General features: G+C 50.8%; 1 protein-coding gene across 1 annotated transcript in view; it reads right to left on the bottom strand.

Moving 5' to 3' along the window:
• The window catches only part of LRRC75A (leucine rich repeat containing 75A), a 60,498-nt gene extending 38,363 nt beyond the window's left edge, over positions 1–22,135 (bottom strand). The window contains exon 1 of the mRNA XM_064729430.1: positions 21,322–22,135. Within this exon, the coding sequence (XP_064585500.1) occupies positions 21,322–21,585 (264 nt within the window). The 5' untranslated portion in view covers positions 21,586–22,135. The remainder of the gene's footprint in view (positions 1–21,321) is intronic.
• Between the last annotated feature and the right edge of the window lie 277 nt (positions 22,136–22,412).

Below are 22,412 nucleotides of genomic sequence, written 5' to 3'. Positions count from 1 at the left end.
CACAGCCACGAAAGGTATAAAAAAACCCCAATTATTTTTGAAAACAAAACCCCAAGCCCAGTGAGAGGCACAGGGATGCTGTGCCCAACCTGTTATTTGCAGCAAACCCACAAAAACATCTATTTTCCCCCAAAACTCAGAGCTCACCCATCACTCTGCAGTCCAACATCACCCAAGGAAAACATCTGGGAGCTGCACCCCCAACTTTTCTTTCCCTCATGTAAAATCACTTATTTCTTTCTGCTGTGCAAACTGCAATTTTTTGGGGTTTTTTTGAAGCTCCAAATTGTGTTTCCACCAGTCCCAGCATCCCCCAAGCCACACAGAGCCATAACCAACCACAGCCAAGCCCATTTTTTGCTTATTAAACTATTTATCACTGCAAATTGAATTGTAATTAGGGGGAAATGCAGCAGGTCCCTGTGAGGAGCCATTGAGAAAGCAGCTTCTGCTGTTGTTGTTTTCACTAACACCAAATGATTGCTGCCCAAATGAGGTTCCTGTGCAAAAAAAAAAACTCATCACAGCTGCTCACAAATATCCCAAGAGCTGCTGGTTTGGCCAGCACCTCTTCCAAAACTCCTTTATCTCCACTAAAATCAGAGCAGCATTTTCCTGAATTTCCAAGCAGGGAGGTTGGTGTTGTAAACAAGAGTCAGGCAGTGAAGGAAGGAAGGAATAATTCAGTTTTCCATCCATCATCTGCTCCAAGTTATCTGGGGAAAAATGATTCCAGCAGGTGGGGAGGGAGGTCAGCTCAGATGTGACTCAGCCCTGTGTTTTTCTGCATTTTGGACACAACCTGTGTCCTGTGAGGAAAACCCAACCACGTCCTCCTACTCTTCCCCAAAAAAGATTTTTGAGGCAGGAATTGATTTCTGGTTGAGGGAATAGTAAAGCACCCCAAAGGTAATGATGCCACAAAATATTTTGGGACAAAACCCCAGCCCTGAGGCACACAGAGATAATCAAATTTGCAATTTGGACTTTTGAGGAGGGCAGGCAGCATTTGGGAGCTCAGCACACCTGGATGGGGGTCCCAAAAGCCACCCTGGAAACCTCCACACAAACCAGCAACTGCTTCTGCACATTTCATGTCCAACCCACCAGCCTGGAGTCAAATCAGCATTAAATATGTGGGTATTGATATAATAATTGAGTATTTTCCGTTTCACAGAGTTAATATCGCTTTGGGAGCCACAAATGGCTCATTCAAGCACTGAGGGTGCAGCGAGAGAAGGGAGTCGATGCTTCAGGGAAGGAGCAAATATTTCCCTGGCAGACTGACTCAAATAATAAATGGTGGCAGCCTGAACCCCCTCCAGGAGGCTGGAATTGGAGGAACTTGGAGAGATGGATTAATGGGCAGAGATGTGATGCTGCCAGCCACATAATAAACAACTGAGAATAGGAGATTTGCAGAAAAATGCTCTTTTATTCCACACTGCCAGGCAAAGGCAATGACTCCAACTGGAGTTTGGCCAGATCTCAGTTAACATTTCTTCAGGAGAGTGCCTGAGGATGTTTAGTGAGGATGGCCTCAGCTCTGCTGATTTACAGAGCCACTGGGAGCCCAGGAAAAGCCTGGAAGTTCTGTTTGGGAAAGGTGACTCCAGGATTTGCTTTGAACAACCCCAACAACTCCCATCCACCACTGCCTTTAACCCAACTCTGCCTCCACTCATCCCTCCCAAAGCAGCAGGAGCTGCCCAAATCCCGCTTTTCCATCCAAGCCTGGGGCTGGGGCTCCAGCTGGGGCTCCATCCCCAAGCCAGGACCCTGCTGGCCATGCAGAGCCTGCACCAGATGGCTCCTGGTGGCACTTGTCACTTATTGCTGCTGCTCCCAGATGGATGGGTGACAGCTTTGGAGCCCTTTAGGACTCTTTAGAACCCTCCCAAGGACAGGGGTGCCACAAAGTTCTCCTCCTGCAAAGGGAAGAGGAAGGAAAAGCTGGATTTGAGCAAAGCACAGCTGAGGGGTCACTCTCCCACCCCTCAGAGCCCCACACATTCCTGGCTAAAACCCAAAGGAAAAGGTTCATGCATCAACCCTGCCCTACACCCACCCTGTGAACTCCAGTCTGGCTGCTGGGCCTCCCCTTCACAGCTCTGCACTGAAGCATTAAATGAAAATATAATCAATTTAATCAACTCTGCCATTTCCATCCTCATGTGTCTGCCCAAAGAGCTTCCTGGAGCTTCCCAGGTGCTGCCTGGAGTATCCAAACCACAGCTCACGAGCAGAATTCATCAATTCTCATCATCTTCATCAATTTCTCAATTTCTTATCCCTTTTGCCCTGTGCCCAGCAGCTCTCAGGGCTGCAGAGGAATTCCTGCCCCAGCACGGGGCTGATTCTCAGGATCAGCCCCAGCCTTGATCACATTGTGCAAAAAACCTACTTATTTCCACTTGCAAAAGCCTCCTAGATCCCTGCTGGAAAAGGAGGAGAGGCTGCCTATTATCTCCTGTCAGGGAAGGAGCCAGAGCTGCCACCTAAGCTCAGTGTGCTGTCAATTCATATGAGGATGGTGATTCATCCTGCTCAGAGACAGCTGGGCTGACTCAGTCCCTGGATGAGCTTGTGTCTCTCATTTACCTGCCAAGAAAAGCCCCTCTAATTAGCTGATCCTAGACACGCAGTGAGGAGGCAGCTGGAGCAGGAAAATCCCCCTCGTGCTGCTCTCACCTTTGCTTCCCAGCACTGAGCTCTGCCTGCTTCTCCTGCCCCCTCTCCCAGCCCAAACCAGCCCCATCTGCTCTGCAGCTGATCCCCCATCCATATCAGTGAGGTTTTTATGATTTGTTTCAGCACCCCATGGGTTTTATTTAGAGGTAACCCGAGGCTCAGACAACTCTTGTCCTTGGGAGGTGACAGGAGATGCCTGATGGCCACTGAAGATTTTTATTTGTGTGTGCAGCTCTCCTACCCTGCCCTCACAAGCAGTAAATCCACAAACAACCCTAAAATTAGTATTTACAGGAAGAAAAGAGAAAAGCAGAACTGGGATCCTTGCAGGAAAGGGGAAGAGATTCACAAGCAGAGGATGGAGAGGAATCACTCACCCTCATCATTTCCACTGCCTGTGTGAGACTGCTCTGGTGTCTGGGCTTGCAGCAAGAACAGCTCCTGGGACAAGAGCAGCATTCCAATCACACAATTCCCTGCTTGGAATCCCAGCCCAGGCTCCCCACACCTCTCCAGCTGATGGCAGTTGGATCAACACTGAGCCCTTGGTGCAGGCTGCTCCTCACCCCCACGTCCATGGGCCAGACAGCCCAGCTCTGCACACCCCTGCACACATCTCTGCTGGGAAAAGAGTCCAAAAAGCCTCACCCAGATGGCCCAGCCTCAGGGATGAATCAAACAGGCACCCAGGCTGGTGCTGCTGTCCATCCTGCCACCCCCTGCCCTTCCCCAGGTGGCTCTGATGTCACCACTCCTGTTAAACCCTCATCCCAAATCACTGATCATCAATACACTTCCAATTAACCTTCCTCTCTATTTCCTAGCATCAAAAGCAATAACCAGCTGTCATCATCATTCCATAGCCACCCCAAAAAAAAACCAAACAAAAATATAAATCATGATCATAACTCATCAACCAATCATCCACCAAATTTTACATTCTTGTAGCTTATAAAATGGGGAAGGGGTCTCACAGGTGATGAAGGTCCTCTGAGTTCAGGGGAATTGGAGGGAAGAAGGAACAGACCCCAGCAAGGGGAGGAGCAGGACTGGGCTGTGGAAAGCCCAGCATGGCAGAACAGATGCTCTGCAGCTGGGCCAGATGTTCCCCAGCTGCTGCCAGGGACTGTGCCTGGGACAGGACCCTGGGTCCTGCTGGAGCTGGGCTGAGGGGATGGAGGATGCAGGAAAGCTCTGCCCTGGTGTGACAGAGCAATTGAGGCACTGGAGTCCTCATCCCTCACCCCTCTAACCCAGGCACCTTCTCCAAATTTCCCTCCCTTCACAATTAGCACAGCCCTGCACGAGCTGCCAGGCTCTGCCATCAGTTCTGAGCCAGGCTCTGCTCGGGCAGGAATCAGGATTTGTGGCCTTGGCCCAGCAGCTGCCGCCAGGAGAGGCTTCAGAGGAGGCCAGGGTGGCTCTGCTGATGTCCAGCAGGTTAAAACCCCTCTCTGAGCCCATCCTGACCTGCTGCTCCCAGGAGCAGGCAGAAACAGAAGGAATTGCAAATCTCACATGAAACGACACATTTGCCTTTTTATCCACTCCAAAATTGTTGCTTTTGATGGCTCCCCTTGCCCTCCTCAGCCAGCAGAGCTGTTGCAATCCAACAATGGGGGAAAAAAAAGTTGAAAATATCTGGGAATTGATCAATGCAGCCATAAATCCTGAGGTGGGGATTGCCCACAGCCATCCAGGGGTTTTGTTTTGATGCCCAGCCCTGGGAAAACACTCCCACACCCTCCCCCAGGAGCTGCAGCATCAATAATGCTGTTCCTGCCTCACCTGGAAGCCTCCTGGAGCCAGCAGAAATCAATCCACTGCTGCACTCACAATGAGAGGCTGCAACCCAAGAACTGCTCTCTGAAAGCTGCTCCCACCTCCAAGCCCTGAGCTGATTATTATTGCATTAGCCACGGAGGGATGCATTGTGAATGCTCAATGGATGCTAAACTCTGCTTCAAAAGGATGGAATTTCGGGCTGGGAGGCTCCAGGAATGTTTTGGCATCCTTTAATAGGTGCTGGAATAAAGGCTCAGATATTTCTGCTACAGAAAATAAGCATCAGTGATTCCTCATCACAGCTCTCTCTCCCAGAGTTATTCAATGGAAGTAATTGAAGGCATCTTTGAGAGACACAAATATTCAATTAACTCTCCAAACTGGCTGCTGTGGAATAATGCAAGCATGACAAAAAGACAATTTAAGTGAACAAATTACAGCTGACTCCCATAAAATCATGCCAAACCTTTTTTTCTTTTTTTTTTTTTTTGGTTCATTTACACCACTGCAGGAGCCAGGGTGGGAGGAACACAGGGGAAAAATGGGTTTGGATCAATAGCAATACCTGCATATACCAAAATCCAGGCATATCCTGGATTTTTACCAGCAAAGAGAGTGGAATTACTCAGCACAAGAATCTAGCTGAGTGTCACTGCAGGAATTAGGAGATTTTGCAAGGCAAAGATTTAGAAGGAACAAGATACAGAGAGATTTTAGCACAAAGCAAAAGAGGAGGAAGTGGAGTTGAACAAAACATTGAAATAAAAGCTCCCTGACCCTTTTTTGCATTAAAATTTATCCTTAGGAACAGCCTATTCCATAAAACCATTTAGTATCTGCCTAAATGTTAAAAGGGAATTCCAGCAAAGGAGAAAAACCAACCCAATCCCACAGCACCAAACTAATTTTCTGAATTAAGACAAAGCAACAGGAGTGGAATAAAAAGAAAGGTTTCCCCATGGAAGCCAGCATCACCCAAGTAATTAATATGGACAACATGAATTCCAATTCTTTCATTTGCAAATCCAGCATCCCCAGTTAATCTGGAGCATGGACAAAGTCCATTAATAAAGCAGATCCCTGTAATGGGATTCAAAGCAACGTCAAATCAATAAATTAAAAAAACCTTGTGCGGTTAAATAATCTACACTTTGCATAATAACATCAGTGCTGTGATGCTGGGTGGTTAAATGGAGACAAATTCCAGAGCAATCCCAGCAAGAAAATCAGATTGAGGTGGGAAAACCTCTCTGCTCAGGGGTGAAATCCATGATCCAAGGGGAAAATCTCCTTTACATTCCATGAAACCTCTCCTGAGCTGCCCCATAGGATAGAAATCCATGAGCCAAGGGGAAAAGCTCCTTTACATTCCATGAAACCTCTCCTGAGCTGCCCCATGGGGTGAAATCCATGAGGCAAAGGGAAAATCTCCCTCACATTCCATGAAACCCCTCCTGAGCTGCCCCATAGGATAGAAATCCATGAGCCAAGGGGAAAAATCTCCCTCACATTCCATGAAACCTCTCCTGAGCAGCCCCACAGGGGTGAAATCCATGAGCCAAGGGGAAAATCTCCTTTACATTCCATGAAACCCCTCCTGAGCTGCCCCACAGGGTGAAATCCATGAGGCAAGGGGAAAATCTCCCTCCCATTCCATGAAACCCCTCCTGAGCTGCCCCACACAGAGCTGGGGGTTCCCCAAGCAGCTTTCCAAGAGTGAGGGGGGATGATTTCCCTTAAAACCCTTTCTCCCCCTGGGTGAATCCTGTCCAGGATGTGCCAGGTCTGAATTAACCTGGCAGGACCTTTCCTGTGCCAGCTCAGATGAATTTACTGACCAACACTGACCCCAACTCATCCTGTTTCACAAATCATTGCATTTTGGGGTGCCTTTGGTGCCTCCCAGCCCCTGCAGAGAGCTGAAAAAAAGGAGAAACCGAGTCACAGAAAGGCAAACTCACACTGCTGCCCTCAACACCCCCATTTCCAAACCCTTCCATCTGGGAGGCCTCAGCTCAGCTCTGCTCTCCTCTGGGACAGCTCCTCTCAGCCTTGCCAAGTCACAAAACCACTTAAATACCTGATTAACTACAAGCACATGTTTAAATCCCTCTGGAGCCAAGGGGGTTGGGTTAGCAGAGTGCTTCACGCAGGTTTTTGTTAAGCAAAACTTCTTTTCTCCACCCAGTTCCCTTCTTGGGGAGGGATTGGGACACCCCAGAGTGAGCTGAGCTCGAGTGAGCAGTGGAAGAAGAATTTTGCACAAAATCAGGGAATGAGATCCCAGGGGACACAGGCTGGGCTGATGCAGAGTGCTCTGCCCTCCCGAGCCAGCAAATATTTCCAGTAAATGCCATTAAAATTCTCTTTATTTCACCACACACCAGGCTCCAGAAAGGCCAGAGGGTGGTTGCTGCTGGTCCTGAGCCTCAGAGATGTGACAGATTAACCCAAAAATGGCCTGAGAGCCTCTGGGCTTGGCTGAGAAGGGAAATCCACCCCAGGTTTCACTGAACAGACACAGGTAATAAACAGATTTTCTGCTTTTCTGTTTGTGGGGACCCCCAAACCCACAGGGCAGGCAAGGAGAAACAGGAACATGGGACAGGCAGCACCACATCCTGTTCCCAGCAATAAAAGGTGCCAACCTCCTCACTAAAATCCAAATATTTCTGCTTTGTTTGACAGCCAGGGCCATTAAATCGCTGTTGTTGATATTCCGTTTCCCAGTGGAGATGCCAGAGCAGCTCGGGAGGATCAGAGACAAAAACACACCTTGGCCCAGGGAGCTTCTGCCAGGGAAACAGAGCCTGTGAGGAACCTGTGGGCCCTGGAAATGGAACCTGTGAGGGATCTGTGGCCCCTGGAAATGGAACTGTGAGGGATCTGTGGCCCCAGGAAATGGAACTGTGAGGGATCTGTGGCCCCTGGAAATGGAACTGTGAGGGACCTGTGGCCCCTGGAAATGGAACTGTGAGGGATCTGTGGCCCCTGGAAACAGAACCTGTGAGGGATCTGTGGCCCCTGGAAACAGAACCTGTGAGGGATCTGTGGCCCCTGGAAATGGAGGATCTGTGGCCCTGGAACAGAATCTGTGAGGGATCTGTGGCCCCTGGAAATGGAACCTGTGAGGGATCTGTGGCCCCTGGAAACGGAACCTGTGAGGGATCTGTGGCCCCTGGAAATGGAACTGTGAGGGATCTGTGGCCCCTGGAAATGGAACTGTGAGGGATCTGTGGCCCCTGGAAACAGAACCTGTGAGGGATCTGTGGCCCCTGGAAACGGAACCTGTGAGGGATCTGTGGCCCCAGGAAATGGAACCTGTGAGGGATCTGTGGCCCCTGGAAATGGAACTGTGAGGGATCTGTGGCCCCTGGAAATGGAACCTGTGAGGGATCTGTGGCCCCAGGAAATGGAACTGTGAGGGATCTGTGGCCCCTGGAAATGGAACCTGTGAGGGATCTGTGGCCCCTGGAAATGGAACTGTGAGGGATCTGTGGCCCCCAGAAACAGAACCTGTGAGGGATCTGTGGCCCCTGGAAATGGAACCTGTGAGGGATCTGTGGCCCCTGGAAACGGAACTGTGAGGGATCTGTGGCCCCTGGAAATGGAACTGTGAGGGATCTGTGGCCCCTGGAAATGGAACCTGTGAGGGATCTGTGGCCCCAGGAGGAGAAGGAGCCAGGGCTGGGTGATGGAAACCTCGCCTGGAGCTCCCTTTGCAGCAGAGGATCCATGGCAGAGCTGCTGCTCCCACTGCTGAGTCACAGCTGCTGTGCAGAGCTCAGGATTGGGAGTTTCCTTCCATCTGGGGCTTCTCCCCAGCCCATATTTTAAGGCATTTGCCAATGACAAATGCACTGAAATATGTCTGATATAAGCAGTTGAAAGCAGCCTTCTTCCTATCATGCATCCTTTAAAAAATACCTGTTCCATGGTTCTCCCTCATTCCTGCAAAAATACACTGTGTCACTTGAGTTTTTTTTTTTAAAAACACACTTTGCTTACAGCTTGAATATAGCTAGCAAAGTTTAATGAATAAACTCTAGAAACAAAATTTGCCTGGTATAAAAATACATAACTTGGAGCAATTACAAGCTAAGCTAGCTGTGAACAGTTTTGGTGGGGGTGAGCACCAAAATACCCCCAGAACAAGGCAGGGAGCAGCTCCAGAGCAGCAACATCAGCCAAGCATCCCTGTCTCCATGGCCTGGGATGTTCCCTACAATGTGTCACCAGCCCAGAAGCGTCCCCAGGGAGAAGCCTGGGATGCCAGGGGTAACAGAGCACCCTGCTAATCCCTCCTGCTTCCCTGAGCCTTCCTGGGGCACTCAACTGGATCCAATGGAAGCCACAGGACATTCTCACAGTGCCACAACAAAGTCTCGCAGCTCCTGCTCCCAGTGCTGCCGTTGCAAGCCCAAAACACTGATTTTCCAACTCCAAAGCAGCCAGCACTGATATTTTCCACACCAGCAGCTCCTCCTGAAGTTCACAGCAGAGGAAGAGGAACCCCAGAAAGTTTCAGGACATGGCAGCAAATCCTCAATCTCGTTTCCCAGCTCCAACCACTGAATAATCCTGAAACCCGATGAGCTGAGCAGGAGGAAAGGCAGGATGAGCTCATTGTGCTGAGCCTCCCCTTCCCTGCTCCATCCCCAGCCCTGGGCTGGAATTCCTCACACAGCCACGAGCAGCTGATTCCAATATCATTAAAACATGACTAACACAGGCCCTGAGCTGGTTTGAAAGTGGAGGAGCCACTGGTGGGTGGTGGATCAGACACCTCCAGCCTCACACACACAGATGTGGGGTGACATTTAGCACACAGTGACACCAAACCCGCCCTTGGGACCTTCCCCCAGTGCCAAGAAATGCCAGAAATTCATGGCTGGAAGAAAGATTCCCTTTTGCAAGGCATGAAACAGGAATTAAAAAACCCTTGATTTTCTCTGAAGACCCACAGGCTGAGCTAAAATCACCAGTGACAAGTAAATAGGTTGGAAAAAGCTCCCTCTGAGAGGCAGGCTGACTCAATCTGTGTTATCTTTTCCCTTTTTGCTTTATCTTCCCTGATGTGCCTGCTCAGGAAGAGATAAGGAGCAGCTGCTCCCAAGCCCTGCCACTTCTGTGCACTTCATTCCTGTTCTTGGGAATTCCCTTTGCCAGAGGGATGCTCAGCCCTTCTGCTCCTCCATTCCCTCTGAAAAACGAGGAGCAGAGAAGCTTTTCCCTGATAGAGAATCCTGGAATTATTTAGGGTGGAAAAGCTCAAATCTGACCACTAACCCACCACAAAACCGTGTCCCCACATCCCATAAACCCCTCCATGGATGGGGATTCCAGCATTTCCCTGCAGGTTCTGGGATGGCTCAGTCAGAGCTGGAACAGCCAGAGGAGTTTGGTCAGCTCTGGGTCCCACCAGGATTTTGCACAATGTCATTCCCAATCAGTGGGATGATCTCAGCCTGTGGGAATGGCACTCTGCCCCTGCCTTTGGGAATATTCCAGGCTCCTGGATTTTTGCCCTCTTCCAAAGGGAGGGCACACAAACAAACACAGGTCCTCGTGGAAAGTAAAGTTGATTTATGCGATGAGGCAAAACTAAAAGGTCTTTTTAAAAAAATGATATTTCAGGAGAAGAGTTTGGCTGATTTATTTTCTTTCAGGAGAAGAGTTTGGCTGATGAATTTTCTTTCAGGAGAGGAGTTTGGCTGATGAATTTTCTTTCAGGAGAGGAGTTTGGCTGATGAATTTTCTTTCAGGAGAGGAGTTTGGCTGATGAATTTTCTTTCAGTAGAGGAGTTTGGCTGATGAATTTTCTTTGTGTTGGTGGAGAACAGCAGCTGATGGGCAAGAGATGAAAGCACCCCAAGCAGAGATTCCTCACCCCGTTTCAGGGAGTTCATCCCATCTGAGAACTGCTTTACATCTAAAATAGGATGGAGAAGTTTATCACAGCCAAACCTTGCCCTGTCACCTGCACCATTGCCAGAATCTCCATCCTCCTCCTCTGGACACCAACGGGGTGGGAAGGAAACCAGAGAGGAAACCAAGGTGTGCATGCAGAGCTCAGGGGAAGCCCCAAAGCTGCTCCTGTTCTACAGTTCAGCCTTTCCACGGAATGACCACTGCCATGGATGGCAAGTCAGCTTTGGGACGTTTTCCCCTGCCAAGAAATGCCAGGAATTCCTGCCTGGAAGTGGCACAGCCCCAGCAGCTGCTCCCCACGCAGGAGCAAGGCCTGGATGCTGCACACCCACAGCCCCTGGGTGTTGTTTATGAGGTACCCAGGGCCTTACAGGGATGCTCACATCCTAAAATCCAGGCAAACCTGGAGTCCTGGCAGCTCCTGGGGCTGCTGCCACCTTTGTTCTAAAGCAGCAAGGCAGGAGAGAAGAATGCCATGGAAAGGATTTTTATACTGAGAAAGGAGATGCTGGAGAGCAGATTTGTGCACATCCAGCTGAGACACATTTCCCCTTCCCAAATCCACAAATCTGTGCAAAGACTTTGGGTTGGAAGGGACCTTAAAGCTCATCTCATTCCCACTCCTCTGCCATGGGCAGGGGCACCTTCCATAGAGCAGAGAGCTCCAGCCTGGCCTTGGGCACTGCCAGGGATGGAACAGCCAGAGCTGCTGTGGGCACCTGTGCCAGGGCCTGCCCACCCTGCCAGGGAGCAATTCCTGCCCAACATCCCACCCACACCTCCCCTCTGCCAGCCTGAAGCCTCTCTGAACCCCCACACTGGTGACACTCTGTGGTTTTGGTGAAGAGTTCCAGCTCCAATCCAGAGAGGGGATGAAAAGCAGAAGTCCCAAACTCAGCTCCACACCTGCTGGATGCTCTGAATTCCCCCAAATCCAGCACACCCAGCCCAGCAGAGCTGGCCAGGCACTCTGAGCCCATGAAACAGCCTGGCAATGGCACACACACAATAAAACATCCATTTTGGAGCTGCTGAGAGGAGGCTTTCCTCTCAAAACACCTCAGAAAAACGGGCAAGGGAATGGAGGAGACCATCAGAAGGGCAAATTTCCCTCATTTATTGCAGGCTGGCTCCAAAGTCTCTGATTTCCCATCCTGAGACTCAATCAGTGCTGTGCCCACACCACAGGGAGCTGGGAACCTCATAGCAACAAAGGAAAGTCAGTTTTGGGGATGGAGGGAAGAAATGAAGCTTTTCCCATGATTTCTGCCACGCTTGTGTGGTTTTATTTGCAGCATCAGATTTGGAACCATCAGGCAGAGCAGGGCTGGGATTTGCTATTTGATATTTGAAGAAGGTTGGAAGGTAAAATCTTTCTTGAAGGTAAAATCTCTCTTGAAGGTAAAAATCTCTCTTGAAGGTAAAAATCTCTCTTGAAGGTAAAATCTCTCTTGAAGGTAAAATCTCTCTTGAAGGTAAAATCTGTCTTGAAGGTAAAAATCTCTCTTGAAGGTAAAAATCTCTCTTGAAGGTAAAAATCTCTCTTGAAGGTAAAAATCTCTCTTGAGGGCTTTCACAGCTCCTTCCCTCCCTGTCTGGCACCAGGGAATTTGGAGGCTCCTTTGAGGATCCACCTTGGCATGAGCCTCCAAACTGGAGGTGGGATCCTCCCAGCTGGCTCAGTCTCTCCAGAGAAACCCAAAAATAAAGGATTTGGGCTCATCAAAGTCACCAGGAAATGCCCAAACTTGCTGAGGAAGAATTAATGACTGAGCTGCCCAAGGATTCAATTCAATGATATTAAAATTCAATTAATGCTGCTGTATAAAGTAGCTTCAAACATCGAATACTTTAAACCACCCAGATTTCAAACCAGCAATTTGATGCCAACCTCTGGCCAGGTTTTAATTTTAAAATTGAAAAAAAAAATTTAATTTTAAACAAATTTTAAACTCCTGTTAGCCCAGGTAGGCAGGACATGGCTGCCAATGATTTCAGGGAAGTCAGTGATGAAAACAACCAGCAAAAAGTGCAAACACAGCTTTGGGGAGAGTTTGGACAAAGAAAACATCTTAATTTCAATTAATTCAAATGTTTCACTCCATGATCTTAAGGTTCTGTTCCAATTTCAAGGGTTTTCATTCACTTAGTCCAGTTTAACACTGAATTGCAGCAACTCAATGAAAAAATCAGGAGTACAAAGGAGAAATGCACATTTTCCAATCTGCAAGTAAAACTTCAACCTGAGAGACCAAGCTCTGTAATTATGGTGACCAGAAGTGTAATTCATATGCACAATTAACACTCCACTTAATGAATCAACCTGTTTTAAATGCAAAATCTATTTGGAGACATTTACTTTGTCTGCTTTCCTATCCAGCATATTTTGGGTGTATTAACTGATCAAAAAAAAAACATTTAAAACCACTTTTGTGCTCTTTAAACTTGCTTTCATTTCCCTGTAACTCGAGTCAGAAACACAAAAGGATCAATCAACCCTGCAAACCCCAAATTCACCATTTCCCACCGGAATAAAACCACACAAAACTCCTCACCCAGCCACACAGCTGCCTCAATAAATGTCCCCAGATCCACCAGGCTCCTTCCTCAGAAAAGGAAGTATCCAATTACACCCAAGCAGCAGCAGCTTTTTACAACCAAACAGGAAAACATCCTCTTTCTTATAGAATCACCCCCAAAAAAATCCTAACCACACACACACACAAAAAAACCCAAAAAACCCCCCAAAAAAACCCCAAAAAACCCACATACACACAAAAAAGGCTGCTTAAATCAAGATTTAATCCACTCCTGCATGATTTTGGCTGGATGTAAATCATGGGTGTAGATCATTCACACTCTCATCCCAAATTGTTTCTCTGCAAGCCCAGGAAGCTCACAGAGATATTTGGGAGCAAGATTTTCCCCAAATCCTTTCTGGAAAGGGGAGAGCTGTATCCAAATGGAAATAAATGGAGGGGTTTGGGATGAAGCAAGGCTTTGGGGCTGTTTGGTGAGGTTTGAGTGCTGGTTTTGCAGAGATTTGGGCTGCTCTGCCCTGATTTTGGGGAGCTCAGGCTGAACCAGGAGCTGGGGTTTGTTCAACACCAACCAAACCTGGGGCAGAGGCTGCAGCAGCTTCAGTTCATCCCTGTGCAGGGAATTGGGTTTTTTTATTGAGGTCTAAACCCCCCCAGCTCCTGAATCCCACTTTGATTGAGGCTGGAGATGCCCCAAATCCCAAAGCAGCCCCAGCAGGGTGGGAATGGGGACAGAGATGTCCCATGAAAAACCCTCAGCACATCCCTGGCCAAAACAACCATTTCCCACCAAAATCTGCTCTCCTTCCTCAGCAGCTTTTGCTTTTTTCCTGCTGGGATTTCAGTGCAGTGCCAAGATCCTGGCCTTGGGCAGGAACAGCCCTGCAGGACAAGGCAGGAATGATCTGCTCCCAGCCCAGAGAGGGCTCATCCCCTGCGACAGGAAAAGAGAATTTCCCAGCCATGGAAACTGGGGCTCCTGGCACACAGCCCTGTGCTCTGACACCAGGGAATCTCTGCACAAGGAGAGGGGAAGGCACAGGAACTGCCCAAGGAGGGTTTGGTTTCTGTTTTCCAAGTTTATCCTTGGGGTGGGAGGAAGGGAAAGACAGAGCTTGCTCAATTCAAGGTTCTCTGCATGCTGAGGGTAGGAAACAGAGCTGCAGCTCCCTCAGAACTGCAGCTCCTGTCCCCAGCACCCATTTCCTCACTTTCTGTGCCTAAACAGAGAGCAAGGAGCTGAAAAACCCAGCACACAAATCCCCATCCTCCAAAAAAAAACCCAAACCCTGCTCCTGCTCCAGGCTGGCTCTCCTTCCTCCTGCCCCCCCTCAGCCTCTCCTTTACTGAACCACCCTTCATTCCCACACAACTGGAATTAACTTTGCTGCCTTGCTGAAATCTCCCCCAAATGCAGCCCCTGAGCACTGCTGGGAATGGGCAGCAGCAGGGGGAGCAGGAGCTGGGCTGGGAAGCTGCTCAGAAAGCAATCCCACAGCCAAGGGGACATCCAGGGACTGAAAGCAGCAGGAGCCAGGGCTGGGCAGGAGCAGACCTCGAGGAAAACCTCCATGGTTTTCCAACAAGCACTTTGGAAACATCTCGTAAAGAAATTCCCCCATCAACATCAGACCCGAGTGCTGCTCTGCAAAGCAGGACAGGCAGGGCTCTGGGGAGATTATTGTGATATAAAGAGGAGTGAAATATCCACGGAGATACCCAAAGGCATGAGGCAAAGGCAGCTCCCTGCCCTGGGCTCTGCTGCCTGCCCAGAGCTCAAAGCTCTCACAAAGGAAGAGCCTCTGACTTTGAAAGACACCAAATCTGAAAGATAAAGAGTCCTGAAAAGATCTGAGAACGCTGGAAAGCTCCAAGCAGCTCCTGCTCTCCAGCAGCAGGGTCAGAGCCAGGAGTAATTGGGGCTAAAACCTTGGGCCTGGAGAGGAATGGAATGGACAATTTGCTTTTCCTTTTAGAGGCAAGATTAAATTTGCCATGCAGTGATCTTTTCTCCAAAATTTGAAGGAGAAGGAGGCTGAGACACACACAGACACAGAGAAAGAGAAATGGAATCAGGCATTAAATCACATCAGGCATTTGGCCAGGACCTGAAGATGTTGAATACTAAAAAAATTCCAGATTGCTTGTATAGGAGAATGAAATGAATATTAATATATAACCACCTCCCTTAGCTAAGAGAAGGCCACAGCCACAAATCCCCCAAGTGAAGCTCCAAAACACTGAATTTCAGGTGCACCAGCCCCATTGCTGCCCCCACACAGGCCAGGGATGTGCAGGAGGCTGTGCCCACACACCCACACTGCCAGGGAGAGCAGGCAGCCTCACACTCGGGCCTTTCACAGCCTGAAACAGGATCAAAAGGAAAATAGAGGGGGAAAAAAGGTGTGTGCCAGGCTGTCTGCAGCCCCCAGCTGCTGCATTTCATATCAGGTGTGAAAAAAGCAGAGCCTGGGGTGGGGAAAAACACATTCCTGCTATTATATAAGCAGAGAAAGTGCTGAACAGGGGCTGGGGGGGACAACAAGCATTAACTGGTGCCAGCTTGGAGGTTTGTGTCTGCATGAGGGCACAGGCAGGGCCTGATGCTCAGTTCAGGTGCCCACAGCCCAGCCCAGCCCTCACTTTCTATCACATCCCAGCCTTCCTCTCCCCCCAAAACCACATTTCCCCCAGCAGGAGCAGCAGCAGGCACCTTCCAGGGGGTTCATTAATCATTAAATCCAATCCTGTGCCTGCACATCCACCTGCAAATCCCACTGAAGGATGGGAAGAGGCAAAGAGAGGGAGCATCTTGCACCAGAAGCTGTTTTTTGGGGCAGGAAACATCCCAAATCTCAGAGATATTTGCTGTCAGTGCCTCCAGCAGCCCAAGGGTTAAAAGGCACTGTGTGTGGGGAGCCCTGGTGGGGTTTCAGCAGCAGTTTGAGGCAGAGGAAATGAGGGTTCATCCCAAAGCCACCCCGCTCAGAGCAGGGTTACCCAACTTCCACCCTCTGGGGCCCTGCTGCAGGGCCCTCCCTCAGCCCCAGCAGCTCCCAATTGGGGAAAAACAACCAAAATCCTGCAAAATTCCTCATCCCTGCCCTCAGCTGGCAGCCACAGGCTGGGAGGAGCCCAGAGACCCCCAGAGAGCCCAGGCTGGGTCACCTCTGGTGCTCTGAGCACGCAGGAGAAGGGACCAGGCCTCATTTTTGGGGAAACTGCTCCAGCATTCCTGGGGCTTCCATGGGAATGCTGCCCATGGCTGGGGAGCAGAGGGCCAGGGGCAAGCACTGAGCCCAGCCACAAAGATTTTCATTTTTCCCTCTCTTGTGTCTCAAGGAGGAAGTCACAGGAGCCCAAAGTGAGCTGTCCCTATCAGTATTTTCTTTTTTTTTTTTTTGGTGTTTTATTATCCAGTCAAGCCCCTTTTACAATGAAGATATTAATTATTAATTAATTAATTAAGCATCCCTGTGCCACACAGTTCCCAGGCTGCTCAGGTCATGTCTCATTCCCCACAACCTCTGGCTGGAAAATCCCCTTGGGATGGGGCAGGGGCACAGCTGCACCCACAGCAGGGGCTGTTTGTGGGATAAACTCAAGGTTTTGTGGGGTAAACCTCAAAATTATGTGGGATGAACCCCAAGGTTTTGTGGGATAAACCCCAAGGTTTTGTGGGATAAACCCCAAGGTTTTGTGGGATAAACCCTCAAGGTTTTGTGGGATAAACCCCAAGGTTTTGTGGGATAAACCCCAAGGTTTTGTGGGACAAACCCCAAGGTTTTGTGGGACAAACCCCAAGGTTTTGTGGGACGAACCCCAAAGTTTTGTGGGATAACCCTCAAGGTTTTGTGGAATAAATCCCAAGGTTTTGTGGGATAAACCCCAAGGTTTTGTGGAGTAACCCTCAAGGTTTTGTGGGACGAACCCCAAGGTTTTGTGGGACAAACCCCAAGGTTTTGTGGGATAAACCCCAAGGTTTTGTGGGATAAACCCCAAGGTTTTGTGGGATAAACCCCAGGGATCCCAGGCAGGGCCCCAGCCAGGAGGGGCTGCAATGTTTGGTGGGCACAGAGCGCATTTGCTCCAATCCCTTTCCCCCAGATGGGATTTTTGGGGATGTTTTTGCCCATTTTGGGGCCCTCCCCACCCTGGCAATGCCCACCCCAGGCTGGCACAGGGCACAGAATCCACCTTGCCAGTGCTGCCACACCTTGGACCTTGGCATTTGGCTTTGGGCACACCCTGGCATTTACTGCCACGCTTTGCTTTCCTCCCTTTCCCCACTGAATTCCTGCAACTGCTGCTCACCTGCCCTGTGCAGATGATGCTCAGATCTGCTGGGTTCTTCCTCATCCTCCTCCTCTTCCTCCTCCCCTCTCCCCCAGCCCCAGAAGAGCAGCAAAAGCTCCACGTAACCAATGGCAAATTCCTTGAGTGCAACGTAATGGGCTGGGAAGCGCTTCCCCATCTCGCCTGGGAAAAGCGATCCTCTGGCAGCAGGGAGGAGGAGGAAAACATGCTTTGTTTTACAAATCCTCTCCCCAGCAGGAGAGACACTCCCAGAATTTAATATACTGACGGCGCTTGGCTGCCTTAACCACTGAAACTCACCAGTATGGGGGAGAAAATAAAAGGAAAAATAAAATTGCCATGCTCTGTAATGTTCAAACCTATCCTGCTCTGCAGCTGGGAAAAATGGAGCTGGAATTCTCCCAGCTGGATGGTGTGAGGGGTTTGAGAGTGGGTTCTCCTGTCCCAAGTGCTGGACACCCTGAATAAATTCATTTTTTAGCATCTCCTTGTAGGAAAGCAGAGAAGATGCTGCCAGGTAAACCTGGGAAGTCACTCCATGGCAGAGAAATTCCAAGTTATTCCGTGCAGGAATCACTTCCAGCAGCTCCCTCCAGGTGACCAGCGAGCCTCTGGCAACCCCCAACACCAGCCTAAAGCAAATGTTAATTATTTCAGTGTCTTCCCACTGCATTTATGCCAGAGGCATCCTCCCTGCAGCACCTGAGGGAAAACACCTCGGCCAAGGAGAGCACATATAAAAGTTGGGATTTGGGGAGTTTGAATTTTGGGCTCCAGAGCAGAAAGAAGGAAAAAGAAATGAGTGTTCTGTGCCTCAGGAGCTCGATGTTAAATTAGCCTGGCTGTGCCAGAGGAGCACAAACCCTTTGGAATGGCTGCTGGCAGCAGCAATAACAGGAGGGTTATTTTGGGGGCAGGCAGTGGGATCGAATTGCCTCCACAGCAGAGACCACTGCTGACCTCTCTGAGGAAGCAAACTCTGTCTGCTCTTCATGCTTGTTATATTTTTAAACAACAACAACAACAAAAAAATCACTTTGTATCTCAGTATTTTATAGTTGTTTGCAACCTCCAGGCATTCCCAGAAACACAAATGAATCCTTACAGGAGCCTGTAAGGAAAACAGCATCGCTGCCACCTCAGGGGAGAGAGAAGGATGAGAAATTCTAAATAAATTCTAAATAAATTCCAAATAAATGGGTGGAACGCAAAGGCCACAGTGGACATTGATGCCAAGGATAGGACTGGAATGACAGGATTGTATACAGGATTGCAGCCCTGCTCTGATTATCAAACACACCTTTTGTGGGGGCAAAAAAAGCCCCCCAGACCTTGTCTTTCAGCGGGTGGTAGGGCAGGGTGTTATGGCACAAAAAACCAAGATTTTCAGCTCTGGCCAGGGGCTCATCCTGCTCCAAAAGGAATCGTGGAGGGATGCTGTCAGCCACCCCTCAGCAGCACGCTGGGCTGCCTTCAAAGCCAGCTCAAGTCAGTGGAAAGGCTCCCAGTGACCTAAATGCCTGGGATTTCAAAAAATCTCTGCTGAGAGCTGGGCACCAGGTCACTGGGTTTGCTGGGAAAACCCCAATTTTGCTGGAAAACACCCAGTTTTACAGCAGCACCTGCATGGAGAACAGACACCCTAAAAATGGCTCAGGGAAAAGTCTCTGCCCCACTGGGCTCATCCACCCAGCCCTTTCCTTCCCCCCAAATCCTCCCTTTCAGGCTGAGACACTCCAAGGGAGCTCTGGAAGGTTCCAGCTGGAGTGGGAACAACCCCAGGGGTGCCTTGGAGCCCTCCTGAACCATCCCCTCCCAAAATGCAGCTGCTGGAAAGCTCCAGAGCAGCCAGGATTTGTTCAGTGGGGCATCCCACACTCCCTCCCTGGAGGCAGGGATTGATATCACCTCATTAAAAACCTGCCTGGAGTCTATTATGGTATCTAGGACAGACAGTTCTCTGTTTTGACACTCTAAGATATATTTTATCAGAGAGAGCTCTTCAGAGACACTCAGTGCCAGAGATGCACCTGACTGTAACAGGTTCATTGCTTCCCCCAGCAGTTTGAGATTAATTTTTAGCTTTTTCTTCCCAAATTCCAGCGAGATGAGAGGGTTCCCCCGTGGTCAGGTTTGTCATTAGGGCATCCATGGTGACACATGCCAGCTCCCTCATTCTGCACAGAGAGTGAGGACAGACCTGAGAAAAACCAGCCTGGAGCCAGGGAGAACGTGACAGTGATTCCTGGCACTTTGCAGGCCCCAAGATTTATTTTTTGGGGAGGTGTTTGAGATAAACACCCTCTAAAATTAGCACCTGCCCTTCTGCCAGCTCCAATGGGCTGTGACAGCGATAAAGATTTGGCGTGGCTGAGAGGGTGCAACATTTGGGCTCTGATCTGCTGCCCAACTCAGCCCCCATGGTCCCACAGATCCCAAATGGAGAGGTCACTGTCCCAAGGAATTCCACCCCCAAATCCCAGAGAGGCAGCACGCTCCTCTCAGGAAAAGTATTTTATCCCAAAGTTGAAAATGGGGAGAGTTTTCCATAATAAAAACCAGAAATCATACGACACAGTTCAGATTTCTCAGCTGGGCTGCTCTGAAAATAATCCTAAACCTGGAGGGCAGAGGGAAAAATGGAAATGGGCTGAATGGGGACAAGCCCCAAACAACACATCCACTCATTGAAAAGGACCAGAAAATGGTGTGGGGATGAAATGCTATCAGCAAAAAAACACCAGCAGCAACCCCCAAACACAAAATCCCAAAAGAAAACCAGAAAACCACCAGCAGCAACCCCCAAACACAAAATCCCAAAAGAAAACCAGAAAACCACCAGCAGCAAACCCCAAACACAAAATCCCAAAAGAAAACCAGAAAACCACTAGCAGCGAAACCCAAACACAAAATCCCAAAAGAAAACCAGAAAACCACCAACAGCAACCCCCAAACACAAAATCCCAAAAGAAAACCAGAAAACCACCAGCAGCAACCCAAACAAATCCAAGAACAAAAACCACACAAAACCCCAAACACAAAATCCCAAAAGAAAACCAGAAAACACCAGCAGCCCCCCAAACAAATCCCAAAGAACCAAAACCACACACCAAACCCAACACAAAATCCCAAAGAAACGAACCACCACAGCACCCAACAATCCCAAGAAAACCAGACTGGAGCAGTCCTATGGACAAACTATAGGGCAAAAAATCAGCTCCCTGTGCCCAGCTGAGATCTGAACAACTTTTCCCGGCTGGCAGAACTGGTTACACCGAGCAGCCCAGGGAGAAAACCCGAGCTGGAAGATGGATCTGCTTTAGGTTTGCATGGAAAACTCAAAGCCCTGCGCACCCCAGAGCCTTGAAAACGCCCAGAGCACTCGGGTGTTTTTATCAGCACCTATCAGCAGGAAAAGATTAAATGCTAATTTGCTTTTCTGTTTGCTCACAGCAACTTTCCGTCCTGTTGCTTCCCAGCTAATGCCCAGCTCAAACAGATTTTTCAAGGCAAAAGGTCTCGGGCTCGCTACAATTAATTCCCCATTTCCCCAGAGTGGGGAGTGGGGAATTCTCGTTTCTCCCAGCCACAGTCAACACCAGCAAAACTCCACCAGGCGATTGTGTGCGCCAAAAAGATAAAGAAGCAACGCTGCCAGCTCTGGGTATTTGTGAGCCAGCAAAGAAAAGAGCTGATTCTCAAAAGCTGCCAGCTCCAATTGCCTCGGCGCTTTTCCGGAGCTGCTTGAAACACCAAACTTTTGGAAAGTTGAGTGGGAACCACTTGGAGCAGGCTGCAAACCCCAGAGCCACAAGGCAAAAGGGAAGGGGGTAAAACACACCCGGCAGCGTTTGGTGGCTGCGGACACCACCGAGCACCTCCCTGGGGGTATTTCCCCCTCTGTGACACCCTGACCACCCTGCAGCTTCCCCACAATGTCACCACGCGAGTCAGAGCCGCAGGAGCGGAGCGCGGCCGCTGTTTGCCCCCAAAAGCAGCACCAGTCGTTCTCCAGCTCAGCCCCTTGCCCCGGAGAAAGCCGCCCGTGCTCACTCACCTGCCGCAGGTTCTTCAGCAGCTCGGTGGCTTCCTCCTGCCTGCCCTGCTTGACCAGCAGCAGCATGTCCTGGATCATGCAGATCCTCCGGTGGTACGGGGGCAAGCTGGGGCCGGCGCCCTTGCCGAACTTCTCGCCGGACTTGGCCACGAGGGAAGCCAGGAAATCGCCCCTTTCCCTGGGGGCCGCCTTCCTGCGGGGCTGCCCCGGGGGGCTCTCCCCGGCGCTGCCCGGCTGGCAGCCCTTGGTCTGCTTGGTGCCCATGGCCGGCGGCTCCCGCAGCCCGGGGGCCGCATGCAAGGGGGCGCCGAGCCTGGGGGGGCACAGCACAAAGGGCTGGGGCTGCACAAAGGCTCGGGAGGTTCCGAGGATGCCCGGGAGGCTCGGGGGGATCAGCGGAGGGGTCGCTGCCCGGCGGCGGCGGGGCGGCTCCGCTCCCTCAGGCGGAGGCTGGGGTGGCTGCGCCCGGCCGGGAGGAGCCGCGGCTCGGCCGCTCCGCTCCGCTCCATCGCCGGCAGCGGCAGAACCGCCGGATCCGGGCAGCTCCGGGCAGCTCCGGGCGCTGCCTCAGCCCGGCGGCGGCGGCTCCTCCGCGCAGCCTCCTCCCGGTGCCGAGGGATCCCCGGGGGTGCCCCGGGCTCGGGGGGAACTGTTGCGCTCAGGGGGCTCCCCCGGAGGCGGCGCGGCTCGGCCGGCTCGGGGCGCTCGGAGCGGGGAGAGCCGGGGGAGGGCCGGGGGCGGGCACCGTGCACCGAGGCAGGGCTTGCGGAGGAAGCCGCAGCCGGACGGGGCTGGCTCGTCCTTCCTTCCCCGTGGGCCGGGGGCTCCGCACGCCCCGCCGGGGACAGCGCGGATGGGGCCGGGCTGGGCGGCGCCCCTGAGGGCATCCCCGGGGAGGGATTCCCGCGGGAGCCTCGTCACCCGCGGGGTTTGGTGGCGTTCGGTCCCTCGGGGGTGTCCCCCCGCCTGTCCCCTGCGGGCGATGCTGGCATTCTGTCCTGCCACACCGAGCCTGGCTGCTCCTGCACCTGCTGCCCTCCCTCACCCTCAGCCCTGCGGCCCATCCGGACATCGCCACCTGTGCCCCATCC

Source organism: Zonotrichia leucophrys, chromosome 19, assembly GCF_028769735.1.
Source record: "Zonotrichia leucophrys gambelii isolate GWCS_2022_RI chromosome 19, RI_Zleu_2.0, whole genome shotgun sequence".
NCBI classification, from domain to species: Eukaryota; Metazoa; Chordata; class Aves; order Passeriformes; family Passerellidae; genus Zonotrichia; species Zonotrichia leucophrys.
The sequence above is the reverse complement of the archived record's forward strand: the minus strand, read 5'-3'. Positions and strand labels throughout refer to the sequence as shown.